General features: G+C 53.4%; 2 protein-coding genes across 2 annotated transcripts; one reads left to right on the top strand and one right to left on the bottom strand.

Moving 5' to 3' along the window:
- Positions 1-10653: 10653 nt before the first annotated feature.
- TMEM54 (transmembrane protein 54) lies at positions 10654-17848 on the top strand. The gene is made up of 6 exons (XM_030913535.1): positions 10654-10871; positions 14124-14317; positions 16474-16533; positions 16700-16888; positions 17004-17138; positions 17564-17848. Exons 1-6 carry the CDS (start codon positions 10856-10858, stop codon positions 17636-17638), a joined length of 669 nt encoding a protein of 222 aa, XP_030769395.1. The 5' UTR covers positions 10654-10855; the 3' UTR covers positions 17639-17848.
- HPCA (hippocalcin) lies at positions 17797-25979 on the bottom strand. The gene is made up of 4 exons (XM_010354255.2): positions 25961-25979; positions 23195-23593; positions 18797-18902; positions 17797-18683 (listed from the first exon to the last, which is right to left on the bottom strand). The coding sequence occupies exons 2-4, from the start codon at positions 23570-23572 to the stop codon at positions 18586-18588; spliced, it is 582 nt and encodes a 193-aa protein (XP_010352557.1). The 5' UTR covers positions 23573-23593; positions 25961-25979; the 3' UTR covers positions 17797-18585.
- Positions 25980-27083: the final 1104 nt, after the last annotated feature.

The following is a 27083-nucleotide window of genomic DNA, read 5'->3' as shown; positions in this document are numbered from 1 at the left end:
CTCCTGGGCTCAAGTGATCCTTCCACCTCAGCCTCCCAAGTAGTTGGGACCACAGGTGCATATCACCATGCCTGGCTAATTTTTTAATTTTTTGTAGAGATGGGGGTCTCAGTACATTGTCCAGATTTATGTTTAATTTTTTGAGGAACTGCCATATGGTTTTCCAAAGTGCTTGCACCATTTTACATTCTCATCAGTAGTACATGAGGGTTCCAAGCTCTCCACATCTTCACCAACACTTGTTACTGTCTGTCTTTCTGGTTATAGCCATGCTAGTGGATATGAAGTGGTATCTTAAAGTAGTTTTTATTTGTATTCCCCTATTGACTAATGATGTTGAGCATCTTTTCCTGTACTTACTAGCCATCTATGTTTCTTGTGTGGAGAAATGTTTATTAAAATCCTTTGCCTCTTTTTCAGTTGGGTTATTTGTCCTTTTTTTGTTGAATCGTAGACTTTTTTATGCATTTTGGATACTAGACCTCTATCAGATGTATGACTTGCAAGTATTTTTGATGGGTTATCTTTTCACTTTCCTGATAGTGTCCTTTGAAGCACAAAGGTTTTTAATTTCAAAGAAATCATAATTACGTATTTTTCTTGGGTTGTTTGCACTTTTAGTGTCATAAGTAAGAAATCATTGTCTAATCCAAGGTCACAAAGACGTATGTCTACGTTTTCTGTTTTTTTTTTTTTTTTTTTGAGACGGAGTCTCGCTCTGTTGCCCAGGCTGGAGTGCAGTGGCGTGATCTCGGCTCATTGCAAGCTCCACCTCCTGGGTTCACACCTTTCTCCTGCCTCAGCCTCTCAAGTAGCTGGGACTACAGGCGCCCACCACCACGCCCAGCTAATTTTTTGTATTTTTAGTAGAGACGGGGTTTCACTGTGTTAGCCAGGATGGTCTTGATCTCCTGACCTCGTGATCCGCCCGCCTCAGCCTCCCAAACTGCTGGGATTACAGGCGTGAGTCACCACGCCCGGTCATGTCTATGTTTTCTTAAAAGAGTTTTATAGTTTTAGCTCTTACATTTAGGTCTTTGATTCAGTTTGAGTGAATTTTTGTACATATGAGTTAGGGGTCCTTTTACATGGGATACCCAATTGTCCCAGTTCCATTTGTTGAAAGACTATTATTTCTCCCTTGAATCATCTTGGCATCCTTGTCAAAACTGAATTAACCAAGGCCGGGTGTGGTGGCTCACACCTGTAATCCCAGCACTTTGAAAGGCCAAGGAAAGAGGATCACTTGAAGCCAGGAGTTTGAGACCAGCTTGGGCAACATAATGAGACCTTGTCTCTACAAAAAAAAAAATTGTTTAAATTAGCTGAGTGCAGTAGTATGCAACTATAGTCTTAGGCACTTGGGAGGCTGAGGCAGGAGGATTGCTTGAGCCCAGGAATTCAAGGCTATAGTGACCTATCATCAAGCCACAGCACTCTAGCCTGGGCAACAGAGCAACCCTGTCTCCAAAAAACAAAAAAGAAAAAGATCAATTGACTATATGTGTATTTTTATTCCTCATTTATTTCTGGTTTCTTTATTTTTGGACTCTCAGTTCTATTCCATTGATCCATATGTCCATCCTTATGTCAGTACCACATTGTCTTGATTATTTTAACTTTATTGTAAATTAGAATTGGGAAGTGTGAGTTCTTCAACTTTGATTTTCTTTCTCAGGATTGTTTTGGCTATTCTGTATCTTCTGTATTTCCATATAAATTTAGGATCAGTATACCAATTTCTGCAAAAAAAGGCAGTTTTTATTTTTTTTTAACTAGTTTATTTTCGATTCAGGGGGTGCATGTGCTTGTAGTTACATGGGTATATTGCATACTGATGGGGATCAGGCTTCTGTTGTATCCAGTGTCCAAATAGTGAACATTGTACCTGATAGGTCATTTTTCAACTCTCACCCCTCTCTCAACCTCCCTCCAGAGCAGCAGCCCACACCTGTAATCCCAGCACTTGGGGAGGCCAAGGTGGGTGGATCACCTGAGGTCAGGAGTTCAAGACCAGCCTGGCCAACATGGCGAAACCCCATCTCTACTAAAAATACAAAAATTAGCCAGGTATGGTAGCCGGCACCTGTAATCCCAGCTACTTGGGAGGCTGAGACAGGAGAATTACTTAGACCCAGGAGGTGGATGTTGCAGTGGCACCATCTCATAGAAAAAAAATTTTTTTTTTTTTTTTTTAGACCATTCTGGTCTAAGTCCAAGTCCCCCTACAGGCCTCATCTCTCACTGGGACAACTGAGCTCGACTTCAGATGCTCAGCCCTGTGGTTTAGACTTGGTGGTGAAGAGGCCAGGACAAGGTTAACTGAATGGAAGAAAACAGAAGGAGCTGACACGAGGAGTCCGAATACGGGTGTGCTGCTGGGGAGGACTTGGTGATGCTTGAGGTTGGGATTTCAGAGAAGGCTGTTCCAGGCGTGGCTCTGGAGAGAATAGCTAGAGTCATGATGAAGGCCACTGAGGATGGCAAGGAAGGGCCCCAGAGGACATTCACATGGATGAGCACAACATTAGGACAGAAACCCAAGTCCTGGATGGATGAAGGGAGGTGAATCTGTAAATCAATTTGGGGAGAACTGCCATCTTAATGGTATTAAGTCTTCCAATTTATGAACTTAGGATGTCTTTCTATTTACTTAGGTCTTCTTTAATTTCTTTTCTTTTTTTTTAAGAAACAAGATCTCACTCTGTTTCTCACTGTGAACTCCTGGGCTCAAGCAGTCCCTCCACTTCAGCCTCCCAAGTAGCTAGGACCACAGGTGCCACCACACCCAGCTAATTTGCGAGGGAGGGAGGGTAGAGATGGGGTCTCGCTATGTTGCCCTGGCTGGTTTCAAACTCCTGAACTCAAATGATCCTCTCACCTTGGCCTCCCACAGTGCTGGGATTTCAGGCATGAGGCAGTGTGCCTGGCCTTTCATTTCTTTCATGTTACTCGTTTTAAGCAGAAAAATATCATGATTTGATTTATACTTTAAGAATATTACTCAGTAGTGGCCAGGAAAGGTGGCTCACGCTTGTAATCCCAGCACTTTGGGAGGCTGAGGCAGGCAGATCATGAGGTCAGCAGTTCCAGACCAGCCTGGCCAACATGGTGAAATCCCGTCTCTACTAAAACTACAAAAATTAGTTGGGCGTGGTGGCAGGCACCTGTAATCCCAGCTACTCAGGAGGCTGAGGCAGGAGAATCACTTGAACCCGAGAGGCGGAGATTGCAGTGAGCCGAGACCATGCCATTGCACTCCAGCCTGGGTGACAGAGCAAGAGTCCATCTCAAAAAAAAAAGGAAGATTACTCAGTAATATGGAAAAATAATTGGTAGGCAAAGAGATGTTACATGAACAAGGGCAGAGACAAAGAGGAAGTCACTCATTACATAAATATTTATGGACATAGATGGACAGGACTTGGTGATTGACTTTATGTAGAAAGCAAGGGAAGAGTAAAGAACAACTCCCAGGTTTTGGCTTGGGTAGATCACGACGCCACCAATTGAGATAGGAAAATATAGTTTTGGGGGAAAGATGAAGTGATCAGTTGGTGCCTGCTGAGCTTCAGGTGGTGATGGGACACCCAGGTGCAAAGGTAAGGTAGTTGGATATCCGAGTCCAATGCTAAGAGGAGAATCTAGTCTGGGAATAGTGATTTGAGACTCATCATATAAAAGGAGAGCCGTGAGAGGGCACAAGCCAACCTATGGGAAAAGTAAAGGAAGCAGAAAGGATGCACAGAAAAACTAGGAATTCCAAGGCTGAGCTGATGACAGAAAGTCCACAAAAGGACACTGAGAAGGAACGACCAGAGAGGCAGGAGGAGGCTCCAGAAAGAGATGCAGGGAGAGCGGCTAATAATAACAACTTAAGGACTGAAATGTTTCCATCGGAACTAGCCAAATTAGAAGTCACTGGTGACCCTGGCAACGACTCTTTTGCTGAAGCTGAAGCCATGCTGCTGTGAACTGAAGAGGAAGTGGGAGTTGGGAAGGTGGAGACAGCAAATAAAGAGAACTCATTCCTTGCTTTGCAGGGGCAAAGGAAAAGAAGTGAAAAAGCAGTAACTGGGAATGTAAAGAGGGTCAAGAGGAGGTTGTGCTTTTTAGGACAAGAGACTTGGGTGAGTTTATAGGCTGAGGAACAAAAGCAGATGAAAGGGAGAGGATGACGGATGGAGAGTCCTTGCAGAGCTCGGAGGAGGAAGGAGGGAGAGGATTGATTTTATCTACTTTTCTTGTAACCCTGCTTGATTCTATACTGATTTTTAAAAATTTTTTATATGGGCCGGGTGCAGCAGCCCACACCTGTAATCCCAGCACTTGGGGAGGCCAAGGTGGGTGGATCACCTGAGGTCAGGAGTTCAAGACCAGCCTGGCCAACATGGCGAAACCCCATCTCTACTAAAAATACAAAAATTAGCCAGGTATGGTAGCCGGCACCTGTAATCCCAGCTACTTGGGAGGCTGAGACAGGAGAATTGCTTAGACCCAGGAGGTGGATGTTGCAGTGGCACCATCTCATAGAAAAAAAATTTTTTTTTTTTTTTTTTTAGACCATTCTGGTCTAAGTCCAAGTCCCCCTACAGGCCTCATCTCTCACTGGGACAACTGAGCTCAACTTCAGATGCTCAGCCCTGTGGTTTAGACTTGGTGGTGAAGAGGCCAGGACAGGGTTAACTGAATGGAAGAAAACAGAAGGAGCTGACACGAGGAGTCCGAATACGGGCGTGCTGCTGGGGAGGACTTGGTGATGCTTGAGGTTGGGATTTCAGAGAAGGCTGTTCCAGGCGTGGCTCTGGAGAGAATAGCTAGAGTCATGATGAAGGCCACTGAGGATGGCAAGGAAGGGCCCCGGAGGACATTCACATGGATGAGCACAACATTAGGACAGAAACCCAAGTCCTGGATGGATGAAGGGAGGTGACAGGGAAGATGGAAGATGCAGTGAAGATGAAGGTGATGGGAGGCACATCAGAGTAGAGCCAGGCAGCAGAAGTCTCGGAGGAGAAAGAAAAAGATAACATATGCACATAGAAAAAATGAAAACAAAACAGAAAGCCGGGCACATCCCTACGATCCCAGCACTTTGGGAGGCTGAGGTGGGAGGACTGATTGAGGCCAGGAGTTCCAGACCAGCCTGGGCAATATAGTAAGATCTTATCGCTACAAAAAATATAAAAAATTAAAAAATTAGCCAGGTAAAGCCGGGCGTGGTGGCTCACGCCTGTAATCCTAGCACTTTGGGAGGCCAAAGCAGGTAGATCACGAGGTCAGGAGATCAAGATCATCTTGGCTAACATGGTGAAACCCCGTCTCTACTGAAAATACAAAAAAATTTAACCAGGCATGGTGGCAGGCGCCTGTAGTCCCAGCTACTCGGGAGGCTTAGGCAGGAGAATGGCGTGAACCCGGGAGGCGGAGCTTGCAGTGAGCAGAGATATCGTCACTGCACTCCAGCCTGGGCGACTGAGCAAGACTCCTTCTCAAAAAGAAAAAAAAAATTAGCCGGGTGTGGTGGCATATGCCTGTGGTCCCAGCTACTTGGGAGACTGAGGTGGGAGGATTGCTTGAGCCTGGGAGGTAGAGGCTGCAGTGAGCTGACACTGAGCCACTGAATTCCAGCCTGGGCGATGGAGTGAGACCCTGTCTCAAAAAAATAAAATAAAAAAGGGTTGGGGGGCATGGTGGCTCATGCCTATAATCCCAGCACTTTAGGAGGCCAAGGCGGGCAGATCACCTGAGGTCAGGAGTTCAAGACCAGCCTGGCCAATGTGGTGAAACCCTGTCTCTACTAGAAAACACAAAAGTTAGCCAGACGTGGTGGCTCATGCCTGTAGTCCCAGCTATTTGGGAGGCTGAGGCAGGAGAATCACTTGAACCCAGGAGGCAGAGGTTGCAGTGAGCCAAGATGGCACCTGCCCTCCATCCTGGGTGATAGAGCAAGACTTCGTCTGGAAAGAAAGAAAGAAAGAAAGAAAAGAAAGCAAGGAAGGAAGGGAGGGAGGGAGGGGGAAAAGAAAGAAAGAAAGGCAAAAAAAACTTCCAAACTGTGAATGGAGGTATGGAGTCTCGCTCTGACACCTACCTAGGCTGGAGTGCAGTGGCACAATCCCAGCTCACTGCAACCTCTACCTCCCAGGTTCAAGCGACTCTCCTGCCTCAGCCTCCCAAGTAGCTGGGACTACAGGCGTGCACCACCATGCCGGCTAATTTTAGTATTTTTAGTAGAGATGGGGTTTCCCCTTGTTGGCCAGGCTGGTCTCAAACTCCTGACCTCAGGTGATCCACCTGCCTCGGCCTCCCAAAGTGCTGGGATTACAGGCCTGAGCCACCGTGCCCGGCCTGATTTCTGCTTTATACTTTTCGTTTTTCTCTCAATTTTTCTACAATTAGTTTTTTTTTTTTCAGACACGTAAAAGAATTCAAAAGTTAGGCCGGGCACGGTGGCTCACACCTGTAATCCCAGCACTTTGGGAGGCCGAGGCAGGCGGATCACGAGGTCAGGAGATCGAGACCATCCTGGCCAACATGGTGAAACCCCGTCTCTACTAAAAAAATACAAAAAACTAGCCGGGCGAGGTGGCGGGCGCCTGTAGTCCCAGCTACTTGGGAGGCTGAGGCAGGAGAATGGCATAAACCTGGGAGGCGGAGCTTGCAGTGAGCTGAGATCTGGCCACTGCACTCCAGCCCGGGCGACAGAGCGAGACTCCGTCTCAAAAAAAAAAAAAAAAAAAAAAAAAAAAAAAAAAAAAAAAAAAAAAAAGAATTCAAAAGTTAATGTAACAAACAGTCCTATTCACACCATCTAGAATCCATAATTGTAAATATGTTATATTTGCTTTAGAAAAAAAAAAAAAAACTTTAGAGCTATAGTGAAAGTCTCCTTTAACTGCCTCTTCTTCTCTTGAACAAGCATGGTCAGTTAGTTTTTAGTTTTATACAGGTATATACATACATAAACTAGAATCTGGTACAGTTGTGTGTGATGGCTTTACTTACATGGAGGAACGGTTCTTAAAATCAGGAAGGGATGGCAACCTTCTTTAAATTGAGGAGGGGATGCACAGGGACTGGCGGCCTGAACCCACCTCCCCAGCTAAGCAGCCCCATGGGAGCCCACGCCCTGGGGAGATCCAGCTCCCAGCTAAGTGCACGGGCCACACCTGGTTTTTAAATGTACCAGGAAGATAACTGCTATTTGTATTTCTCTGGCTAGGTTCCAATGCACTTTCATATCTCACAAGTCATTTATGGCTCAAAAAATCTGGGAAGCCTGGAAAGAAAGTCATTATCCCCATTTGACAGATAGGGAAACTGAGGCCCAGGAAATGGCAGCGAGCTGCCAGGATATCACAGTGAGTTGATGGAGGATAAGGAACTAGAGCTCAGACCTGGAGTTCTTTCCAGAACCTCAGGCCAGTGTGCAGAGGGGTGGGGCAGAGGCCAAGGTTTGCTGATGGACTTTGGCCACATGGCAATAAGGAAAAGAAGTTGCAATAACTTCAGACCGCTGAGGTTGGCTGATGGCTGGGAAATTATGGTCTGGAGAGAAGCAGGTGGAAAGTTTTCCCTCTTCAGAGGTCCCAGAGGGCAGGCACGCTCCTGGGGACTGTGACTCTCCCCACCCCCAACACATACACACTCAGAAGTCAGGAGCAGCCTCACAGTCAGACAGGTCCAGGTTCAAGTCTCAGCTTTACCTCTGATATATGTTGTAGGGTCTTTAAAAAGTCCTTTACCTCTCTGGGCCTCAATTTTCTCATCTGTAAAATGGAGTGATTATCTTTAATTCTGTGTAGTTCCAAGGATAAAAGACAATCATCATCTGTGCATCTGGAAGCAAAAGCATTACAAGGTCCCCAACCTAATTCCAGAAGGCTCCAGCAGGGGTGAGTCAAGAGGACTGCCTGACACTGACTGATAGGGAAGCCACATCCATGCACACACACTGGCTTTGCAGTGACCACCTGTGCTCTCCAGGGCAGCCCCTGGGAGATGGGCATTGGCATCACAAGCTGTTGGTGGAATGGAGGCAGGGCAGTGGTGGTGAAGGGGCCCTTCCTTTCTTTTTCTTTTTCTTTTTTTTTGAGACAGAGTCTCGCTGTGTTGCCCAGGCTAGAGTGCAGTGGAGCGATCTCGGCTCATTGCAACCCCCGCCTTCCGGATTCAAGGGATTCTCCTCCCTCAGCCTCCCGAGTAGCTGGGACTACAGGCGCCCGCCACCAGGCCCAGCTAATTTTTGTGTTTTTAGTAGAGATGGTGGTTTTGCCATGTTGGCCAGGCGGGTCTTGAACTCCTGGCCTCAAGTGATCCACCCGCCTTGGCCTCCCAAAGTGCTGGGATTACAGGCATGAGCCACTGTGCCGGGCCGGCCCTTCCTTTCTTTTCACCAAAACAAGGCATGAATTCATTGTAAGACTCCAACTTCAGCCACACAGCCACGTGTAAAATAAAAAGCAAAATCCTTCCCCTGACTCTCCTGCACCAATCTTGGTTATCACTTTGGCGCCATTGCTTGCTATTAGGAACAGTTTGTCCACAAACACCACTAAATGCATGCATATCTTTGCACTCTGGTGCATAGGATAAAGATCTACAAATGGAATTTCTGGGCCACAGTTACAAGTGTCTGAACATTTTTATTTTTATTTATTTATTTTTTGAGACGGAGTCTTGCTCTGTCACCCAGGCTGGAGTACAGCGGCCCAATCTCAGCTCACTGCAAGCTCCGCCTCTCAGGTTCACGCCATTCTCCTGCCTCAGCCTCCTGAGTAGCTAGAACTACAGGCGCCCGCCACCATGCTGGCTAATTTTTTTTTGTATTTTTAGTAGGGACGGGGTTTCACCATGTTAGCCAGGATGGTCTCAATCTCCTGATCTCGTGATCTGCCAGCCTTGGCCTCCCAAAGTGCTGGGATTACAGGCGTGAGCCACCACGCCCGGCCACAAGTGTCTGAACATTTCTAATATGAGTAAGTACTACCCAATTGCCCTACTAAAAGATTGTCTGAGGACATCAACATTCCGATGCCAGCCTGATGCCTTCATCAACTGCCCCCATCTTCCCTTCCACCTGACAAATCTGTCTCCCCACCTGGAATCCCCTGCACATTATCCCCCTTCAGACAGCAGGTGACAGGGAAGCAGTCCTACTGGGGGGTTACCAGATGGGTTGCCCTGGGGGGCTTCCTAGGAGAAATGGCTCCACTCCCTCCCATGGTGTTAATGTGTTCTCCAAACTCCAGAGGCTCTACATCTGACCCAACTGCCCAACATGCACAGCGCCGCAGGTGTCAGCACAGGTGTGCAGAAAGACACACAGTCAGTGGACAGCCCCCAGGCCAGGCTCCAACCAAGTACCTAGAGACAGCCGGCCAGCCCCTAGCCTCTGGGCCACTGCCCAGGGGGGTAAGTAGGGCAAGCTATCAACAGATGTTGCCGAGATCCCACAGTAAGTGCCTCCTATGGGCCCGCTCCAAGGACTGAGAGAGCCCAGGGAGGTGGCTACAGTGTGGCCACTCTACAGAACTTGGGCACAGAGACCCAGGGGGATTCCAGGCTCCTGCCTACTCCACCACTTCCAGCTGGTGGTCTTGAGTGAGTGGTCTGTGGTCTCTGAACCCAAAGGTGCAGGAATGGTACCTCCCCCAAAGGGATGCTGAGACTAACAAGGGACCTCACTGGGGTCCATCCTGGCACATTAAAGGGTTCCATAACCCAGAGAAGTACTAATAAAGCTCCTACTATGTGCTCTTGCTAGGTCTACACTTTGTCTATAAAGACAGTCTGGAGAGTTTCCAAAGCGTGTTGTTGTTGTTTTGTTGTTTAGAGATGGAGTGGCAGGACTCAGCTCACTGCAACCTCTGCCTTCTGGGTTCAAGCGATTCTTCTGCCTCAGCCTCCAGAGTAGCTGGGATTACAGACGTGCCCCACCACACCCGGCTAATTTTTGTATTTTTAATAGAGACGGGGGTGGTGGGGGGCGGTTCACCATGTTGGCCAGGCAGGTCTCAACTCCTGACCTCAGGTGATCCGCCTGCCTAGGCCTTCCAAAGTGCTGAGATTACAGGTATGAGCTGCCGCGCCTGGCCGAAAGAGCTTTCTTACCTCATTTTTGTATCCTATTTTGTCTCACCACGACCCTAGGGGACAGGAATTATTATCCCTGATTTTCCAAGGAGGGAACTGAGGCCCTCCGGACCAAGAAGGAGCCGTAAAGCGCCTTTTTCGGCGTGGAAGACAAGACTAGCAGGCGGTAAAGGTAAGCGCAGAGAGGAGAGGCGATTTGGCTGAGGTCACACAGCAGGTAGGGGCAGACCCCAGTCCCCAGCAGCTCTTTCACCGCCCCTGCAGCCCCTCTCCGTCCCAGCCTTGGGCCCGGGGGCTTTCCGCCCAAGCGCCACACCCAGGTCACGGTAACCACAGCTACGCGTGCAGTCCCCAGCTTGCCCGCGGGCCCGGGCGGGCGGCTCCTCAGAGCCTCAGTTTCCCTTTGTAGAGCGGGCCCGCCGCCGCGGGTGGGCTGAGAGGGCAGGCGGCACGGCGCCGGGCGGGCCGGGCGGGGAGGCGCCTGACTCAGCGGGCGGGCCACGGGCTGCTCAGCCGGTCCAACCGGCCGGGAGGCGCACGAGCCGCGGGGGCGCTGCGGGGCCGGGCGGCCCGGGGGGTGACGGGAAGGGAGGCCGGCCCGACGCCGCCCAGCCCCGGGCTCCGGGCGGGAAGTGGGCGAGCGCGGCGGTGCAGGGCGCGCGGGCGACGGGCCAGCGGGATGGGAGCGGGGCCCCTCCGCGGCCCGCAGCCTCGGGAGCCACACTGAAGTCGGGGGAGGGACCAGCGCGGAGTCGACATGTGTCTGCGCCTCGGTGAGCGGCGGGGGGCGCGCGGGAGGCCCCGAACCACCCCAAACCTCCCACGGGAGCGGAGCACTGAGCCTGGAGCCCGAGCCCCCAGGGGGCCAGGGCGCCCGCTCTGCCTCTAACTTACTACGCGGCCGGGGGCGGGTCACTTTCCTCTCTGGGCCTCAGTTTCCCCAGCAGTGAAAGGGAGGGAGGAGCGCTGCGGGTGTCTTCTCGATGTGGCTGTAGCTTCTCTTTCCCTCGCCCTTTCTTGCCTTTCCTGCGGAGGCGCACGACTGCCCTCGGGGACCCCCGGTGGGCGGCAGAGGGGACGCTGTAGAGAGCAGCCCCACACTTACCCAGAAGAGACCCCGGGGCCAGGCCTCAGCTTCCCCAGCCTTGCAAGGGGCTCCCTCTTACATACTCTCCACTCTCCTGAGGCCAGGAAGGAAAGCCGTGGGCAAAAAGGATCAGCAGCGAGGGAGCGGGACTAATGTGCCCCCTCCCTCCACTGCCTGGGCACGGTGATGCTGCTCGTGGGCAGCAGAGTCCTGGGGCATCCCTGCTGTCTAGCCGAGAGACCTTGTGAGCCTCAGTTTCCTTGTCTGTAAGAGGGGGACAGTAGTTCCCACCTCCTAGGACTACTATTAGGATGAGGGCAGCTTCTAAGAGTAAAGCGCTTAGCACTTTGCCGGCTGCGCTGCTTAGCGCTCCCACAGTGGTAAATTAGAAATGAAGCCGGCTGGGCTTCATCTGGGAGGCAGCACTTTGGGAGGCCGAGGCAGGCGGATCGCTTGAGTCCTAAGAGTTAGAGACTAGCCTGGCCGACATGGTGAAATCCGTCTCTAAAAAAATTTAAAAGAAGAAGAAGAAGAAGAAAAAAAAATTAGCCCGCCTTCTCAGGAGGCTGAGGTGGGAGGATCACCTGAGCCCGGGAGGCGGAGGTTTCAGTGAGCCGCGATCAGGCCAGTGCACTCCAGCCTGGGCTACACAATGAGAACCTGTCTCAATTAATTTAATTTAAAAAGTCAGCCCAGTGCAGTGGCTCAGGCTTGTAATCTCAGCACTTTGGAAGGCCGAGAGGGGCGGATCACGAGGTCAGAGATCGAGACCATCCTGGCTAACACGGTGAAACCCCGTCTCTACTAAAAATACAAAAACTTAGCCGGGTATGGTGGCAGGCACCTGTAGTCCCAGCTACTTGGGAGGTTGAGGCAGGAGAATGGGGTGAACCCGGGAGGGGGAGCTTGCAGTGAGCCGAGATCACGCCACTGGACTCCAGCCTGGGCGACTGAGCGAGACTCCGTCTCAAAAAAAATAAAATAAAATAAAATTAAATAATAAATAAATAAATAAATAAAAAGTCAAGGACTGCTCCAGACTCAGTCCAGTGCTCCAGGCACAGCCCCATGCTGGCACCGTGCCTCCTCTTTGACCAAAGTCTTGGTCCTGGGATGCCATTGTTATTGAGCCCAGCCCTGAGCTGGAAGGTAGACACTGAGCTCCCAGGTAGGTGGATGGATGGGGTGAGGTGGATCAGGCTCCTGCGCTGAAGCTGCCGTGCCCCTTCCTGCTTGGCTGGCATTCCATCTTCACAATGCTATTCCAGTCTCATGGTGCCTATCCAGCCCATCATCTGCCCTCTGCTTCTCCTAGACCTGGTTCAGCTCCAGAGGGTCCTGCAGGCTCCAGGGGTCTCAGAGACCGGCTGGACCAATGCCTCCCCATTTTATAGATGTGGAACTTGGGGCCCAGAGAGGGGAGGGACTGGTGCCTGGTCACACAGCAACTCTGTGACTGAACACCCCCATCCCTTCCTGCTCCCGAGGACTGTCTCTTGGCACAGCTTCAGACAGATATCCCAGAGAACGTCCAGTGTAGAGATTTCATTTTTTTTAGATGGGGTCTCTGGCTCTATAGCCCAGGCATGAGTGCAATGGCATGATTATAGCTCACTGTGGCCTCCACCTCCTGGGCTCAAAAGATCCTTCTGCCTCAGCCTCCTGAATAACTTGGACTAGAGGCATGCACCACCATGCCTGGCTAATTTTTTATCTTTATCCTTTTGGTAAAGATGGGATCTTGCTATGTTGATCAGACTGGTCTTGAACTCCTGGCTTCAAGTGATTCTCCCACCTTGCCCTCCTAAAGTGCTGGGATTAGAGGCATGACCACTGTGCCTAGCCTCTTTTTTTTTTTTTTTTCTAGCTGCAGAGCTCCCATATATTAAATATGACCAAACCGCTCTACCACAGATGGGGAGACGGAGGTCTAGGAAAGGACTCAGTCACATCCCATCAGAAGCAGCTAAAGAAGGAATGTTTAGTTCTGGGGCCTAACCACAGTCTTCAAGTCTCAGAACTGGCGCTAGTGAGGGGCTGGCAGGGCCAGGGGGCCGGTGTGGTGTGTCTCCTTGAGGGCACAGCTAGGACTTACGGGCAAATTTCAGAGAGCAGGTTGGGAGCCGGCATGTGCAGGTAGGGCTGGGCAGCCACTTGGTCACTGAGAGCATCTGAATGAGTCCCAGTGTTCTTTTGATCCCAGCTTCCCCTACTCACTCCATCCTGCCCAGTTCCCCCTGCACTGAGAGCTTGCTTTTCCCAGTACCCTCAGGGTATGCCACAATTTCCCATCCACTTCCTCATGGACCCACTGAGAGGCAAGGTTCTTCTTCCCATTTTGCAGATGGGGACATGGAGACTCAGAGCCTTGAGTTCCCTGCCCCAAGTCACCTGGCTCTGGGCAGTTCAGTTCAGCAGCGGTGTCAGCATCTGCTGTGTACCAGGCCCTATCCACCAAACTGAGTACCAAGCAGGGCCCAGTTCCTGCCCAATGAACTCTGGCTCCTTGTGGCCTGGAGAGTGACTGTGGAGCTCACCGTGGTACCCCAGGGCCTGGCACAGAGCAGACACTCTGTGAACATGTGTAATGAACACATGAATCAGTGAATGGGGAGCTTAGTGGAAGGATCTCGAAGTCTAGAGCTAGAAAACTGAGCTAGTGCCCCCCATTCATGACCTTGAGCACTAACAAGCACTACTGCTAAGAGTCACCTGTATGCTTGTCCAGCCTCAGAGTCCCAAGGATTCTCGCAAAGGCATCCTGAACCCCTTTTATGGATGAGGAGACCAAGGCCCAGAGAAGACAAGTTACTGGCTCCAAGTCATCCAGAAATACATTTAGAACCCAGTGTCTATCATTAGGGCCAGGGCCTTGGCTTCCCCTTCTGCCCAGCAGGATAAGCCCCACGCACAGCCCTGACATAGCTGTCCCCTACAGGAGGCCTGAGTGTGGGCGACTTTCGGAAGGTGCTGATGAAGACAGGCCTGGTGCTGGTGGTGCTGGGCCACGTGAGCTTCATCACGGCCGCACTGCTCCATGGCACAGTGCTGCGCTACGTAGGCACCCCCCAAGATGCTGTGGCGCTGCAGTACTGCGTAGTCAACATCCTCTCTGTCACTTGTGCTATCGTGGTATGGCCAGGCTGGGAGGGTGGTTGGTGGGAGGAGGCTGGAGGGGGCTTGAAGGGTCTTCAACAGGTCCCCACCCAGAGCCTGTGGTGGTAAGCAGAGAACCTCAAGGACTAACCCTTTGTCTGCCACTTACCAACTACCCAAGTCACTCAACTTCTTCATCTATAAAATGGAGATGGTAACAGTGTTTACCTCCGAGGGTCCTGATGGGTACTGATGAGGTCATCCACAGAAAGTGCTTAGCACAGTGTCTGGCATGTTGTTAGCGCCCACTACTGTGAGCTAAGATGATTATTACATCGAGAAATATCCACAGCACCACTGGACAGAAGAAAGGAGCAGGGGTTGAGCTTAGGAGGGTGCTGGAGGGTTGCACAGAGTGCCGGCCTCTGACCTGGGTATTGATGGATGAACAGGAGTTCACAGACAGGCTGCCATGACCAGAACCTATGTGCATGTTGAGGCTCGCAGAGGCGGGAAAGGAAGCTGAGATGGCATTCCGAGTACAGAGAACGGGAGACGGGAAGGTTGGAGGTGGAAATGGCTAAGATCTGTTCTGGAGATTCTGAGAAAACCAATTTGGCAGGAGCTTAGTATTAGGCCTGGTCTGTAGCAACTGCTCAGTGAATGGTAGCCATGGTTGTGACTGGATATCAGTACCTGTTTGACTAGCACATGAATGGTGGGGTCAGGTAGTCTCGAGTTTGTAAAGCTCTTTCCTGCTGGTCAGCAGAAGTGGCCACAGCCTTGGGAGAAGATCCTCCCGCACATCAGTGTCTGAGTTCCATCCCCGCCTCCTCCTGGCTGAGAGACTTATTTCTCTCTCTAGGCCTGTTCCTCCCTTGCAAAATAAAGCTCAGACAGCCTGCTGGCCTCAAGGCTTGGGAGAATGGGGGTCATAGGTCCCAGCAAGAAGGAGAGGCTCTGTTGGTGGAAGAGGGCTGGGCTGGGTGGATGTGTGCAGGGTCCTTGCAGTTCCTCTGACTAATAACTGTTGTGAGGAAGGCAGGGAAGGCAGTGGGCTCAGGGCGAGAAGGTCCACCAGGATGGGCTTTGAGCTGGACCACTTCAGCCTTCCCTTCATTTAGTTAATCCTCACTGCTCCCAGCAACTGGGGGCCATTATTATCCCCATTTCACAAAAGAGGAAACCAAGACTCAGGGATTCACCCAACTTCCTGCTGATACACAGAAGTCAACCCGGATTGGAACCTATTTGTGTCTGACACCAAAGCCAGTGTCCTTGCTGTCAGCTCATCCTGCAGAGCGGGGCTAAGCCCACAGAGGTTGAGGCACTGTGTTGTGGCTCTCATGTAAACTAAAGACATGCTGGGCCTGGAACCCAGGACTCCGTCATACCACCTGCCTCAGATGGGTCCAGCCCAAGCCTGGTCCAGTGAGGAACATCAGGAGAAAGACTGGATGGGTGGACCCCAAAGAACCAGAGGGCAGCTGTTGGGCTGAACTGTGGGGTAGCCCCACCCCTTGGCATCGAGGCTGTTTAGGGAAACGTGTGCAAACCTGAGCAGGGCTTGCAGGATCCGCAGGGACAGAGGAGCAGGAAGGGTGTTCCTGGTGAGAGGGTGCATGGGCAGCGTCCTGAGCAGGCTGTGTATAGGCATCCACATCCAGAGCAGTGAGGGAGGACGGTACCCCAGGTGGGGCTGAGAAGCCAGCAGGATTGGGGCTGGGGTCTAGTCACTGAGAACCTGGAATCATTGAAAATACCCCCAGGGATTTAAAATTCTACTCTATAACATGTCTTGGTTTGTTTCAATGTAACAATTTTGATTTTAGTTCCTTGCTAACTGGGTTAGTTTCTTCTACAATCTTTTCCATTCCAGAAAGGTGTGTCCCATGCATACCCTGGCATGCCCTGGTGGCCCCAGGATAGATGAACCTGCTTGAGACACAGCCGTAGGCAGTGGGGACTCGTGGAAGGTTGTAGAGAGGGAGTGACAGTTTTGGAAACATCATGTCAGGCTGGACTATGAGGAGGCAGATGGAGATGTGAAGCCCAGGCTAAGCAGTGGGTGAGGGGTGGAGTCTGGAGGGCAATGGTTGGCGCCGGTGAGATCATTATCCCAGAGTGGCCCTGATCCCCTGCCCCTGCTCCTCCAGCCAAGGAGTCAAGGCTGACTTGGGCCTTCCCTACAGGTCATCACCTCAGGCATCGCAGCCATCGTGTTGTCACGCTACCTCCCCAGCACCCCCCTGGTATGTGGTGCCTCCTGGGATGGGGCTTTGAGGGAAGGGTAGGGGCAGCAGCCACCCACCAAGGGCCTGGCCTCCTTGAAGGGGGTAAGGCTGACCCTCAGGGCGGTCAGAGCTGCCCATGGGGGCCAAGCACGACGCCTGTTGACCAGTGGCCTCCCCCGTCCAGCGCTGGACAGTGTTTAGCTCGAGCGTGGCCTGTGCTCTCCTCTCTCTGACCTGTGCCCTCGGCCTCTTGGCCTCCATCGCTGTGACCTTTGCCACCCAGGGCAAGGCACTGCTGGCTGCCTGCACTTTTGGGAGCTCTGAACTACTAGCCCTCGCACCTGACTGTCCCTTCGACCCCACACGCATTTATGTGAGTATCTAGGCCTGGGGTAGGGGCACCAGGCCCTTGCAGGGGTGGGAAAGGCTCTTGGAGTCCACCCTCCACCCCCAACTCCAGCCAGCCATCTCTGCCCCATGCCCCACAGAGCTCCAGCCTGTGCCTCTGGGGCATCGCCCTAGTGCTCTGCGTGGTGGAGAATGTGTTTGCTGTGCGCTGCGCTCAGCTCACCCACCAGTTGCTGGAGCTGAGGCCCTGGTGGGGGAAAAGCAGCCACCATGTGGTAAGTTCCCTCCACAGCCCTGACTCCCCGAATTTCCTGGGATCCCCTGCCAGGGTACCCAAGCTGCTCTGCCCCACCCCTATGTAGGGGCCCCCACCTTGAGAAATGGGGCAAAAGTTTTCTCCCCAGGAGCAAAGGGGGAAGCTTGGAGGCTCGGAGAGGTGAGATCTCCCAGCAGAGTCACACAGCTGACACCTGGCTCTCCTAGGGCCCAGGATGAGTCTTGAGGGAGGGGCAGGGGTGTCTGGGCTCACACTGGGGGCGTTCCAAGGGTCTGGCCTGGCTCTTGCAGTGGAGTGGGTAGTGATGCCCCTTTGCCCCCAGAGATCCTTCCAGCGCTCCCCTCCTTCCATTTCCCGGATGTCCTGGAGGGGGAGACCCAGGCTGAGAACCAGTGGGTCTGGCAGTCTCCTGTGTCTCTGCAGATGCGGGAGAACCCAGAGCTGGTGGAGGGCCGTGACCTGCTGAGCTGCACCAGCTCTGAGCCTCTGACCCTCTGAGAGATGATGTCCTGCCCAGGCCCCATGGCCACTAGGACCCTGCAAGCAACTCTGCTCTGTGACCAGGCCAGGATTCCTGGAGCTGGCCTGAGAGGGCTCAACGGACCCTCAGAGACCCAAGTGGAGCTTTCAACCCCTTCCCCCACCATCCAGCCCACTGCACTGAAATGAGACTTTATTCTGAAATTATTAAAAAGAACAGAGATGCTCCATTTGGCTGCATGCGGGGGTGGGGGGGCGAATGGGGGGACAGAGGGGAGGACAGGGGCTCAACCAGGGGGCCGTGTCTCTTTCTCACGCAGGACGCTGTGCATGGGGTTCTGGGTGCATTTGCCCATCTGTCTGTGGGCCTGTATGTGTGTGAGAGGCAAAACACAGAGAGCTCCGTGGGTCTGTGTGTATCCAAGTGCTAAAAGGCAGGCGGGCTTTCTGGGACCCACACCTGGCGGGCTAGTATCCTGGAAGGTTTCACTTGGTGGCTTGGCCTGGAGACCAGCAAGGGCTGGGGTGGGAAGGGTGGCTCAAAGAACTCTCTTTCTCCAACTCCACACCCCTAGAATCCTTCTCTCCCCTCCAGATAAAAAGGCTCCTCCCCTGGGCATGACTCCCCCACCCCCCAAGCTGAGATCTGCAAGACGGGGAGACTGCCCCTTTGGGGGAGGCGTCTGGCCTCGGGGCTGGTGGGTGGGTAAGGGGACCTGACTGAGGGGCAGACCAACCCAGCCTGTGTCTCTATTGTTGCCTCTGGGATTGGGGGGTGCTAACCCCTTACTTGCTTTGGCCTGGGGGTACCGCAGGGTTCCCTTTTCCGGAAGCCCCCCACAGAGCAGACCCGGGGAGAAGGGCTTCCCCAATCTGGCCCCCAGCCAGAATACACACAAGGGAGAGGAAGCTAAGAGCCGGGAGGGAGACGGTGAAGGGAGGGAGGAAGGGAGAACTGGCTCCTCTCAGAACTGGGAGGCGCTGCTGGGGTCGCACTGCAGCAGGCGCACGATGGACGGGTCGCTTTTGGCTCCGCGGATGAACTCCTCCAGGGACAGCTTGCCTGCAGGGCGAGGGGAGCGGTGATGGGGGAGGAGGCGGCAGCCAAGCGAGGGGAGGCGGAGCGGAAAGGGAGGGAGGGAGAGGCGCCCACCCCGTCCCGCCTCTGCCCCTCACCGTCGTTGTTTGTGTCCATTTGGCGGAAGATTTTCTCAGTCCTCTTTTCTGGGGTCGACTCGTCCTCCGGCATCTTCATCACGGACGAAACCATCTTGTAAATGGCCTGGGGGCGGGAGGGGAGGCGGGGAGTGAGAGGAGCCTGCCCGAGCCCCCACCCGCAAGATTCAGAGGCGCCCCCGGGCTCGCTGACGTTTGCTGCCCCCGCCTGGGCAAGGTGGAGTGGGGAATTACAGAGGCGTGGGGAGCCGGGGGCTTCGGGAAGGCGTGTCTGGGAAGGCTTCCCAGAAGAGGGGGCTATCGGGCGGGCCCTGCCGCGCTCCCTTGGAGGGCTGGGTGGGAAAGGAGCAAAGACGCCGCAGGTGAAAGCTCCGAGCGGGCGCCGGGAATTTGGGGGCTCAGGGGGGTCAGGAGAGATATTGGAGGACACTGGGGCCCTACAGTGGAGGGCCTGGTGCGGCGGGCTTAGGAGCGCGTGCCCGGGACGCGAGTCGGCGGTAAGTACCGTGGCTGGCACCCGGGCCCAGGGCGGCCGGCGCTCGGTGGTCGAAAGGGGGCGCCGGGCCAAGGGGGCGTCACTGCGCTGCGGGGCCGTCTGCGGCCGACAGGGGGCGCGGCGCGGGCTGGAGGGCCAGAGGGGCGGGGAACAGTATGCAGATGAATGCAAATGTTTATCTGCAGCAGGCAGGGACCGCCAGGCTTGGCTGGGCTGGGCTGGGCAGAGGGCGGCAGCCGCCACGTGCAGTAGCTCCCGAGGTGACGTGACAGAGAGTTCTCCCGCTAAATGTACAGAGCACGCACGTAGGGCTTGGCCTGTAGCCTAGGTCACAGTGCCCCGGAGCTCAAGGACCGAACCTGTCTCCTCAATCTTCCAGCTTTACCCGACCGACACTTCCTCCAAGAAGCCTCCCTTCTCCCATCCCATAAACTTCTGCTGTCTCAGATCCAGCTTCAGCCTCCACACTGGTCTCTTCCAGCCTCTGTCCCTCGGGTCTGTCCCCCATGCTGCCTCTGAAAGCTCTTTCCAAACACAGATCTCCACTGTTACAGTCCCCAGCCCGCACACCACCCTGTCACTCCCATCACACACAGGCCTCCCCTTAGGCTCGCCTTGCACCCAGCTCCTTCTGCTGCCTCCCACTCCTCCTTGGGACTCAGTTTACAAGCTATTTTCTTAGCGAGGTCTTCTCCAACCCAGGCTGGGTCAGGGTGCATATGGGCCCAGAGCCTGGTGGACTTTTCCTTTGCAAACATCTCTCCAGAAGAAATTATGTCTTTGCAGGGTTGTTCCTGCAAACGTGGACGTCTAGCTGATGTCTATATCCCCAGAACCTGGCACCAGGCAGGGACTTCCCTATTTAAAAGCCATTGGCACTTCCCACTGCCCTCTGTTCCAAGTTCAAGCCATTCGGCCTTTGGGATTTAAGATGCTTTACAATCTGTCCACTGCTGACCTTCCTCCATCAGGCCTCCCCTGGCTGGGTGATCCTGCCAACAGCCAAACACCCCTGACCCTTCAGATTCTCCAGCATTTACAGTCTTTGCCTGGAATAACAATACTAACTACCACTTATCAGAGACCTGCTCTGTGCCAGGCACTTTACACGCACTATTTTTAAACCTTGCGCAAGCCCTGAAAAACAGGTATCATGATCCCTGTTTTCCAGATAAGAAATTGAGGCTCAGGAATTTGATGGCGGAAATTGAGGAGGAAATTGATGGCAGAGACTCAGTTTGTACCTGTTTCCTCTTAGCTGCTGGAGGGATGCTTGGGCAGTGTGGGGTGGTGACAATCAGCAGGGCCTTTAGCATTAGACCCAGTCTGTAGTAACTGCTCAATGAATGGTAGCCACAGTTGTGACCGAATATCAGTACCTGTCTGACGAGCACATGAATAGAGGGGTCTGGTAGTTTCAAGTTTCTAAAGTTAGATGGACCTGGAGTGGCATCCTGGTTCCACTACTCACTAACTGTGTAGCCTTGGACACATACTTTTCTGTGAGCCTCAGTTTCCTTAGATTAAATGAGATTATGTGTGAGGAACTGTGACTGGCTAGAGTGGGTGGTCAGTAAACAGCTTATATTACAGTCATTATTCATCCTCTACATCCTCAAGTCTTCCCTGCCACTCAGTCCCCTGGCTCCCAGATGACACCTTTAAACCCCTGTCACTGAGCTTGTCAGTGTGACCTACACATCTGTCTCCCCCACCAGAGTGGGAGCCCCAAGAGGCGCAGTCTCTTCCTCTCCAGTGTGTCCACTAGCTAGCACAGGGCTGGGTCTTGAGAAGAACTGGGCCAGTGACCACTACCTCTGTGACAGCCTTCTCCTGGGCCTGCTAACTAATTGTCTGGAATTGCTGCTCACTCATGGTTTCATGGGAGCTGACTTGTCATTAATCAGGTACTGGGGCTTGCAGAGCTCTGTGTGCACCAACCATCTGGGGCCACTGGGCCGCCAGAAAAGAAGCCAGGGCCTGGATAGCAGAGGCCGCCAGAAAGGGGTCCTGAGGATGCCCAGGGAATGGGTCTAGCTTGACTGATGCCCTGGGCATGGTGGCTCCAGCAGGACTGGGGTTTACCAGTACACACCAGTGCAACACACTAAGTGGTAAAATGCAAATGTCCCTCCAGATTGGTCAGTACCCAGCTGCTGTCCATGTCTGGGTGATCCTCCACCATCCTGGCCACCTGACCCTACCCTCAGGACCCCCAGATCCCCCTACCATCAAGCAACTAAAGAGTTAAATGTCTGACCCACAGGAGTCCATGGCAAACATTAAGGCTTTCCCCCCTCTAGCCATAGGTATGGGGAGGGCATCACATCTCCACCTAGAGAGCAGGCCCAGACCTTAGCAAGAGGAGAAGCCAAAGTCAAGAGTCCAGCAGTGGCTGGGGCAGCAGTCTGTGGAGCTGAGGGACCAGAAGGGAAAGGATTCAGAGATGCAGAAGGAAAGGGGGCTAGAGCTTGTGCAAAGCTGCGTGACAGGATTAGTCAGGACACATTTCAAAGATGCTGAAAAGGCCCTTCTGGCTAGAGCAGAGGATGTACAGAGGAGAAAATAATAATAGACAATTGCTAATGTCTACCAAGTACCAATTATATGCCAAGCCCTCCGCTTGAGTCCTTACCTCACTCTATCCCTGCAATAGCCTTGTGAGGCAGGGGTTTAACACCCCCACTGTACAGGTGAAAAAACCCATAAAGGCTTAGGAAAAAGGCAGGCAAGGAAGTGGACGGGTAAAGTAGAACCAGAGCCCTGGCCATCTTCAAGCCTGGTCTGAGGGGATGGGTGCTCTGGGAGGTTTCTGAAATAAAGCTAACATGTAGCACACTTAAACTTGTACTAACAAAGGGCTTTTATATCTGGTCCTTAAATCTCCTTGTGAAGTCGGTATCACCATACAGATGAGCAGCCTAAGAGTGAAGGCCACGTCCAGAATTGGAGGCTAGACCTCCTGGCTGTGAGTCCAGAGCCCTCTCAGTAGACAGCTCTGAGTAGTGGCCAGCCAGAGCTTGTCTTCACTTATTTGCTGGGTGACTTTGGGTATATCACTTCACCTCTCCAAGCCTCATGGGGTTGTTGTAAGCATGCACTGAGCTCATAAGCACCTCACTCAATGCTAAGCTCATAGTGGGCCCTCAATCAATTAGAAGATAGCTGGGTATCCAGATGGAATGTGGACAGTGGTGCCAGATGGCCCTCTCACACAGGCTGTGTGGCCTCAAGCAAGTGCCTTTATCTCTCTGAGCATCTGTTTCCTTTGGTGTAAATGAAGATCAATTAGACATAACTGGACCGTGCTCTGCAGAAATGTCAACTCATAAAAGATAAAGAAAGGATGAGGAGCTATTCCAGATTAAAGGGGGCTAAAGAGACATGAGAACTAGATGCAATGCATGACCCCAGGTCAGGGCCAAAAATGCTATAAAGAATATTATGGAGACAGTTGGCAAAATTGGAATATGGTTGGTAGATTAGATAATAGCATTGTTTCTATGTTAAATATCCTGGCTTTGGTAATCATATTATGGGTTATGTAAGAGAATGTCCTTATTTTTAGGAAATATATCCTAATGTATCCGGGGTAAAGGACCAATGTTCAGAACAACAAGAAAATGTTACACACTAGTGTGCACACATGCACACGCACACAGATAATGATGAAGCAACTGTGGCAAAATGTTAATTGGCGAATCTGGGTAGAGGGTATAGGGGAGTTTTCTCGACTTTTCTTTAAACGGGAAATATTTCCTAATAAACAATTTTTTAAATGGGATTGCAAGAATAGCCCCTGCCACCACTTGCCTACAAGGCCTGCTGAGAGGACCAAAAGGGGTGGTGGGTGCAAGCTGCCGGGCCCTGTGCCTGGCATTCTGAGGGGCCCAGGGGCCCACCTGCACGATCTCCAGCATCTCCTCCCGGCTGATGTAGCCATTGCCGTCCAGGTCATACATGCTGAAGGCCCACATGAGCTTCTGCTCCAGGCGACCGCGTGAGGTCACGCTCAGCGCAATGATGAACTCCCGAAAGTCTATGGTGCCGTCGCTGTTGGTGTCAAAGGTGCGGAAGACGTGCTCGGCAAACTTGGAGGCGTCACCATAGGGAAAGAAGTTGGCGTAGATCTTCTTGAACTCGTCCACGTTGAGGATTCCTGTGGGGCAGTCCTTGAGGAAGCCCTTGTACCACTCCTGCAGCTCCAGCTCTGAGAACTCCGTGTTCTCCCGCAGGTCCTGCAACATCTCGGGCCGCAGCTTGCTGTTCTGCTTGCCCATGGCCACGGAGCCAAGTCCCACCTGGGTCCCCAAGGGGGTCAAGGGCAGAGAGGAGTGATCAGGCCCTCCTGGATACTAGACACTGCTCCAGATGCCCCCCACCCCCCCGCCAACAGCCATCCCCACCTCTCGTTTGACCCAGGGAAAGAGAGGAACTGGCCCAAGGTCACACAGCCTAGACCCAGGCATCCTGTATCTGTGCCATGCTCCACACCATCTCCCTGGATCATACACTTTCCTGGGAGAGGGAGGAAGGGAAGGGGGATTCACATTTACTGAGGCCCTTCTCGGTGCCAGCCACTAAGCCTTCACAAATGCACACCATTTCACCCTCACAACAGGTGGTATAGGGACTTTCCCCATTTTACAGATGAGAAGGCAGGCTTACAGATGTGAGGTGGCTGCTTCAGGTCACACAGCCATGGCATGATGAGGCTGACTCCTAGAGTTGCCCACAGAGGTGCAGAAAAACCTGATCCTCCTCCGTCCTACCCACTGCCTTCTCATTGCCTCATATGTGCCTGCTCAGCACAAAATATACCAACAGCCCAGACATTGCCCTGTTCTCCCTCTGACAGGTGTGCCCAACAAGAGGCAGCAGAGGGAGGTGTTACTGTGGGCTCCAGAGTCAGATCACCTAGGTTTGAATCCCAGCTCCTCCTCTTACCAGCTACGTGACCTTGGGCAAGTTCCTTAAATTCTCTCTGCCTCATCTTTAAAGTGGGGTAATAACAGTACTTACCTAAGAGGATAGTTGTGGGGATTAAATTAGTTAATAAGTGGGAAGCACTTAGAACCACGGCTGCACAGATAAGTGCTACATAAGTGTTAAATAAATAAAAATGACTTACATATACCCAGGTGCCACAAAACTCATGCAAAAACTGCAAACGAACATATACCGATAACTATATGCTTCATAGCTCACCAGATCCACACCCTGGATCCCATGCCACTCACATACCAGCCCACGCCCACCCATGGGTCAGCATGCCTCCACACATGACGACATTCCCTCTGCTCCGCAACTCACACGAATCGACACATGGCACCACGCACAACTCCCATACCCTGTGCATCAAGACACACCAGCCCACGACCCCACATGTCTCACACATGCCATCACACGCCAACTCGCATGCCGACACCTCTCACATGGCCAGCTGCACGTGGGACCTTCAGGCACCCTTGCCATTTTTCTTTGTTTTCCTTCAGTTTTCCCAGGGGTGCTGCCAGGTCCCAGGAGAGGGAACTGCAAACCTTCCCAGACCTGCTGGGGGCCCCTTTTCCAAGGAGATCCCCCCCAAGCCCATCCAAGCCTCCCCAACACTTACCTTTCATCTAGTCCTGAAAGGCCCCCTGAGTGCAGGTTAGATTGTGGAGACTGAGTAGAAGGCAATGAAGAGGAAACAGCCAGCCAGTTCTGCACAGGAATGTAGGGGTGTGTGCAGGTGACCCCCACCCACTTGGGGCAAGGAGGGGATTATTTGTGCATACATGTGCATGAAGCTCTGCACACATGTGAATGGGTGTGTTGTGAGTGCATGTGCTCATGCATAATGTGTGCCGCTGGTTTTTGTATTGCATTCGCCTGCCGTGTCTTTCCATCTATGTCCCTGCATGTGCCTCAGATGTGCATGTGATCAGGTGTGCACCCATCACAGCGTGAGGGAATGAGCCCGTGTGGTCATTTGGAGGACCTGTGTGTGTCCTCGGCGGTGTGTCACATGCATGTTTCTGTAAGTTGGTCCCCCTCCTTTCTAGACCAGCCTCTATGGCCCAGGCTAAGGACCCACCAGACAAGCGAGTGGGAAAGGGCTGAGGAAATGAGAAGGGCTGGGGCATGTCCCTCACTGCCCTCCTCAAGGTCCAAGGAACTGGGTCACCGGGGTGGGGGCAGAGAGATGCGCAGAGCAGGAGAGCTCCTCCAGTGCCCCCTCCACCCTGCCACTCTCGGAGTTGCCCCCCCCCCCCCGGTTGGAAGAAGATTCAGCTGTCCACAAAGACCTCAAGTCCCCCATATGGGAAGAACCCCCTCAGCTCGACCTGAGAAGCCAGCCCTGGGGACCAGCTCCAAACCTCCCTCAGCTCTGGCCCCCAGCCCCCGCCTCCATCCGCTCAGCACTAGGACAGCGCCCGGCGCGTGACCCCTCCTGGAGGGGGCGCTCCCGGGCGGTCGAACGCGGCTCCTCGGGACCGGCCACACGGCGTTCAGGACCCTGGAGAGCACCACGCGCTCCCCGGTCCCCTGCGCCCCCCGCCACCCCGGGACAAGGATTCCCGGGAAGCCCGGGAGCGGCGGTGTTGGGAAGCCCTGGACGTGGGTCCCCGGCTCTGGGAACCCCCTGCCCTCATCCCCCGGCCCCGGCTGGAGCTGCCCCCACTCACCCAGCGACGCGGAGACACCGACTGCGCAGGGAAGGCGGCGCTGCTGCGGCGCGCGCGGCAGGGGCGGCCGGAGGGGCGGGCGGGACTGCGAGGGAGACGCCCCGCAGCGCTCACCCGGAGCCCCTCCCCTGGGGGGGTCCCCGCCAGCCCTGGGGGTGGGGGAGCGGCGCGCCAGGCTCCGCCCCGCCCCACGCCCGGGAGAGAGAATGGGACGCCCTCGGTTCCCCGGCCCGCCTCGAGGGAGCAGCCTGCCCGGGGAGGAGGACCACGGCGCCCCTCTCCTCGGCACCTCAGCTCTGGTGGCCGGAACGGAGGGACAGGGTAGTGCCAAGAGGTCTCTCTACTGAGCCAGGGGCGATCCCCGGCCACTCCGCCCCCGCTTCCTTCCCCATGCCCACCTGGGCTCTGAGCCGCACGTCGCTTCGAAGGCCGAATCGGCACCCTGGGCACCCTCCCTGCTCCTCAACTCTCAACTAACGGAGCTGGGAGCTCTTCGGGAAGGGTGGAGCGCCCATTCCTCCAGCTACTGAGGTCTTCGGGGTAGGGGGCCAGACACCCCCAGACACGGGGTAGTGGGCCAGACACGCCCCCTTCCCCACCTCCACCTTGTACCACTCCAGACCTCACCCTGACCCCCTCTCAGAATTAATCCCACCTCCCAACTTTGGTGTCAGCTGCTCCTCCCACTCCCCCCTCCAATCAAGGAAACCCCCTCCCTTCCTCCCTCCCCAGCCTCTGACTGCAGGCCATAACAGGAGAGCAGAACGTCTTCTGCCTGGGGATCCTTGGCACCTGCCCACTGCCTGCCGAGCGCACAGCTCCTCTCCAGAGTGGATTACCCCCAGCCCAGCTCCTCCTGCCCCCAGCCTCAGCAGCAATCTCCGCATGCTGGACTGAGATTTTGTCCTTTTTCCATTTCTAGAGGTTGGTCCTTATTGTCCCATGAAGAAATGGGCTCAGAGAGGTTAAGTAATTTTTCCAATGTGTGCACCCTCATCCATTCATTCCACAAATACATATAAAACACTAGTTCTGCATGCCAGCATTGTTCTATCTAGGTAGTGGGACTACAGATGCAGACAATTAAACAATGGACACAATATTCATGTCGATATTAGACATG

The sequence above is a fragment of the Rhinopithecus roxellana genome, chromosome 12 (genome assembly GCF_007565055.1).
Source record: "Rhinopithecus roxellana isolate Shanxi Qingling chromosome 12, ASM756505v1, whole genome shotgun sequence".
NCBI lineage: Eukaryota > Metazoa > Chordata > Mammalia > Primates > Cercopithecidae > Rhinopithecus > Rhinopithecus roxellana.
This window is presented reverse-complemented; position numbering and strand designations above follow the sequence as displayed.

Excerpts from the sequence above, each read along its gene's own strand:
- TMEM54 (XM_030913535.1), top strand. Across the intron at positions 14,318-16,473 it reads CTGTCACTTGTGCTATCGTG|GTCATCACCTCAGGCATCGC; the intron begins GTATGGCCAGGC and ends CCTTCCCTACAG. Across the intron at positions 16,534-16,699 it reads ACCTCCCCAGCACCCCCCTG|CGCTGGACAGTGTTTAGCTC; the intron begins GTATGTGGTGCC and ends TCCCCCGTCCAG.
- HPCA (XM_010354255.2), bottom strand. The coding sequence starts at position 23,572 with ATGGGCAAGCAGAACAGCAAGCTGCGGCCCGAGATGTTGCAGGACCTG. Across the intron at positions 18,903-23,194 it reads AGATGCTGGAGATCGTGCAG|GCCATTTACAAGATGGTTTC; the intron begins GTGGGCCCCTGG and ends TCCCGCCCCCAG. Across the intron at positions 18,684-18,796 it reads AATGGACACAAACAACGACG|GCAAGCTGTCCCTGGAGGAG; the intron begins GTGAGGGGCAGA and ends CTCGCCCTGCAG.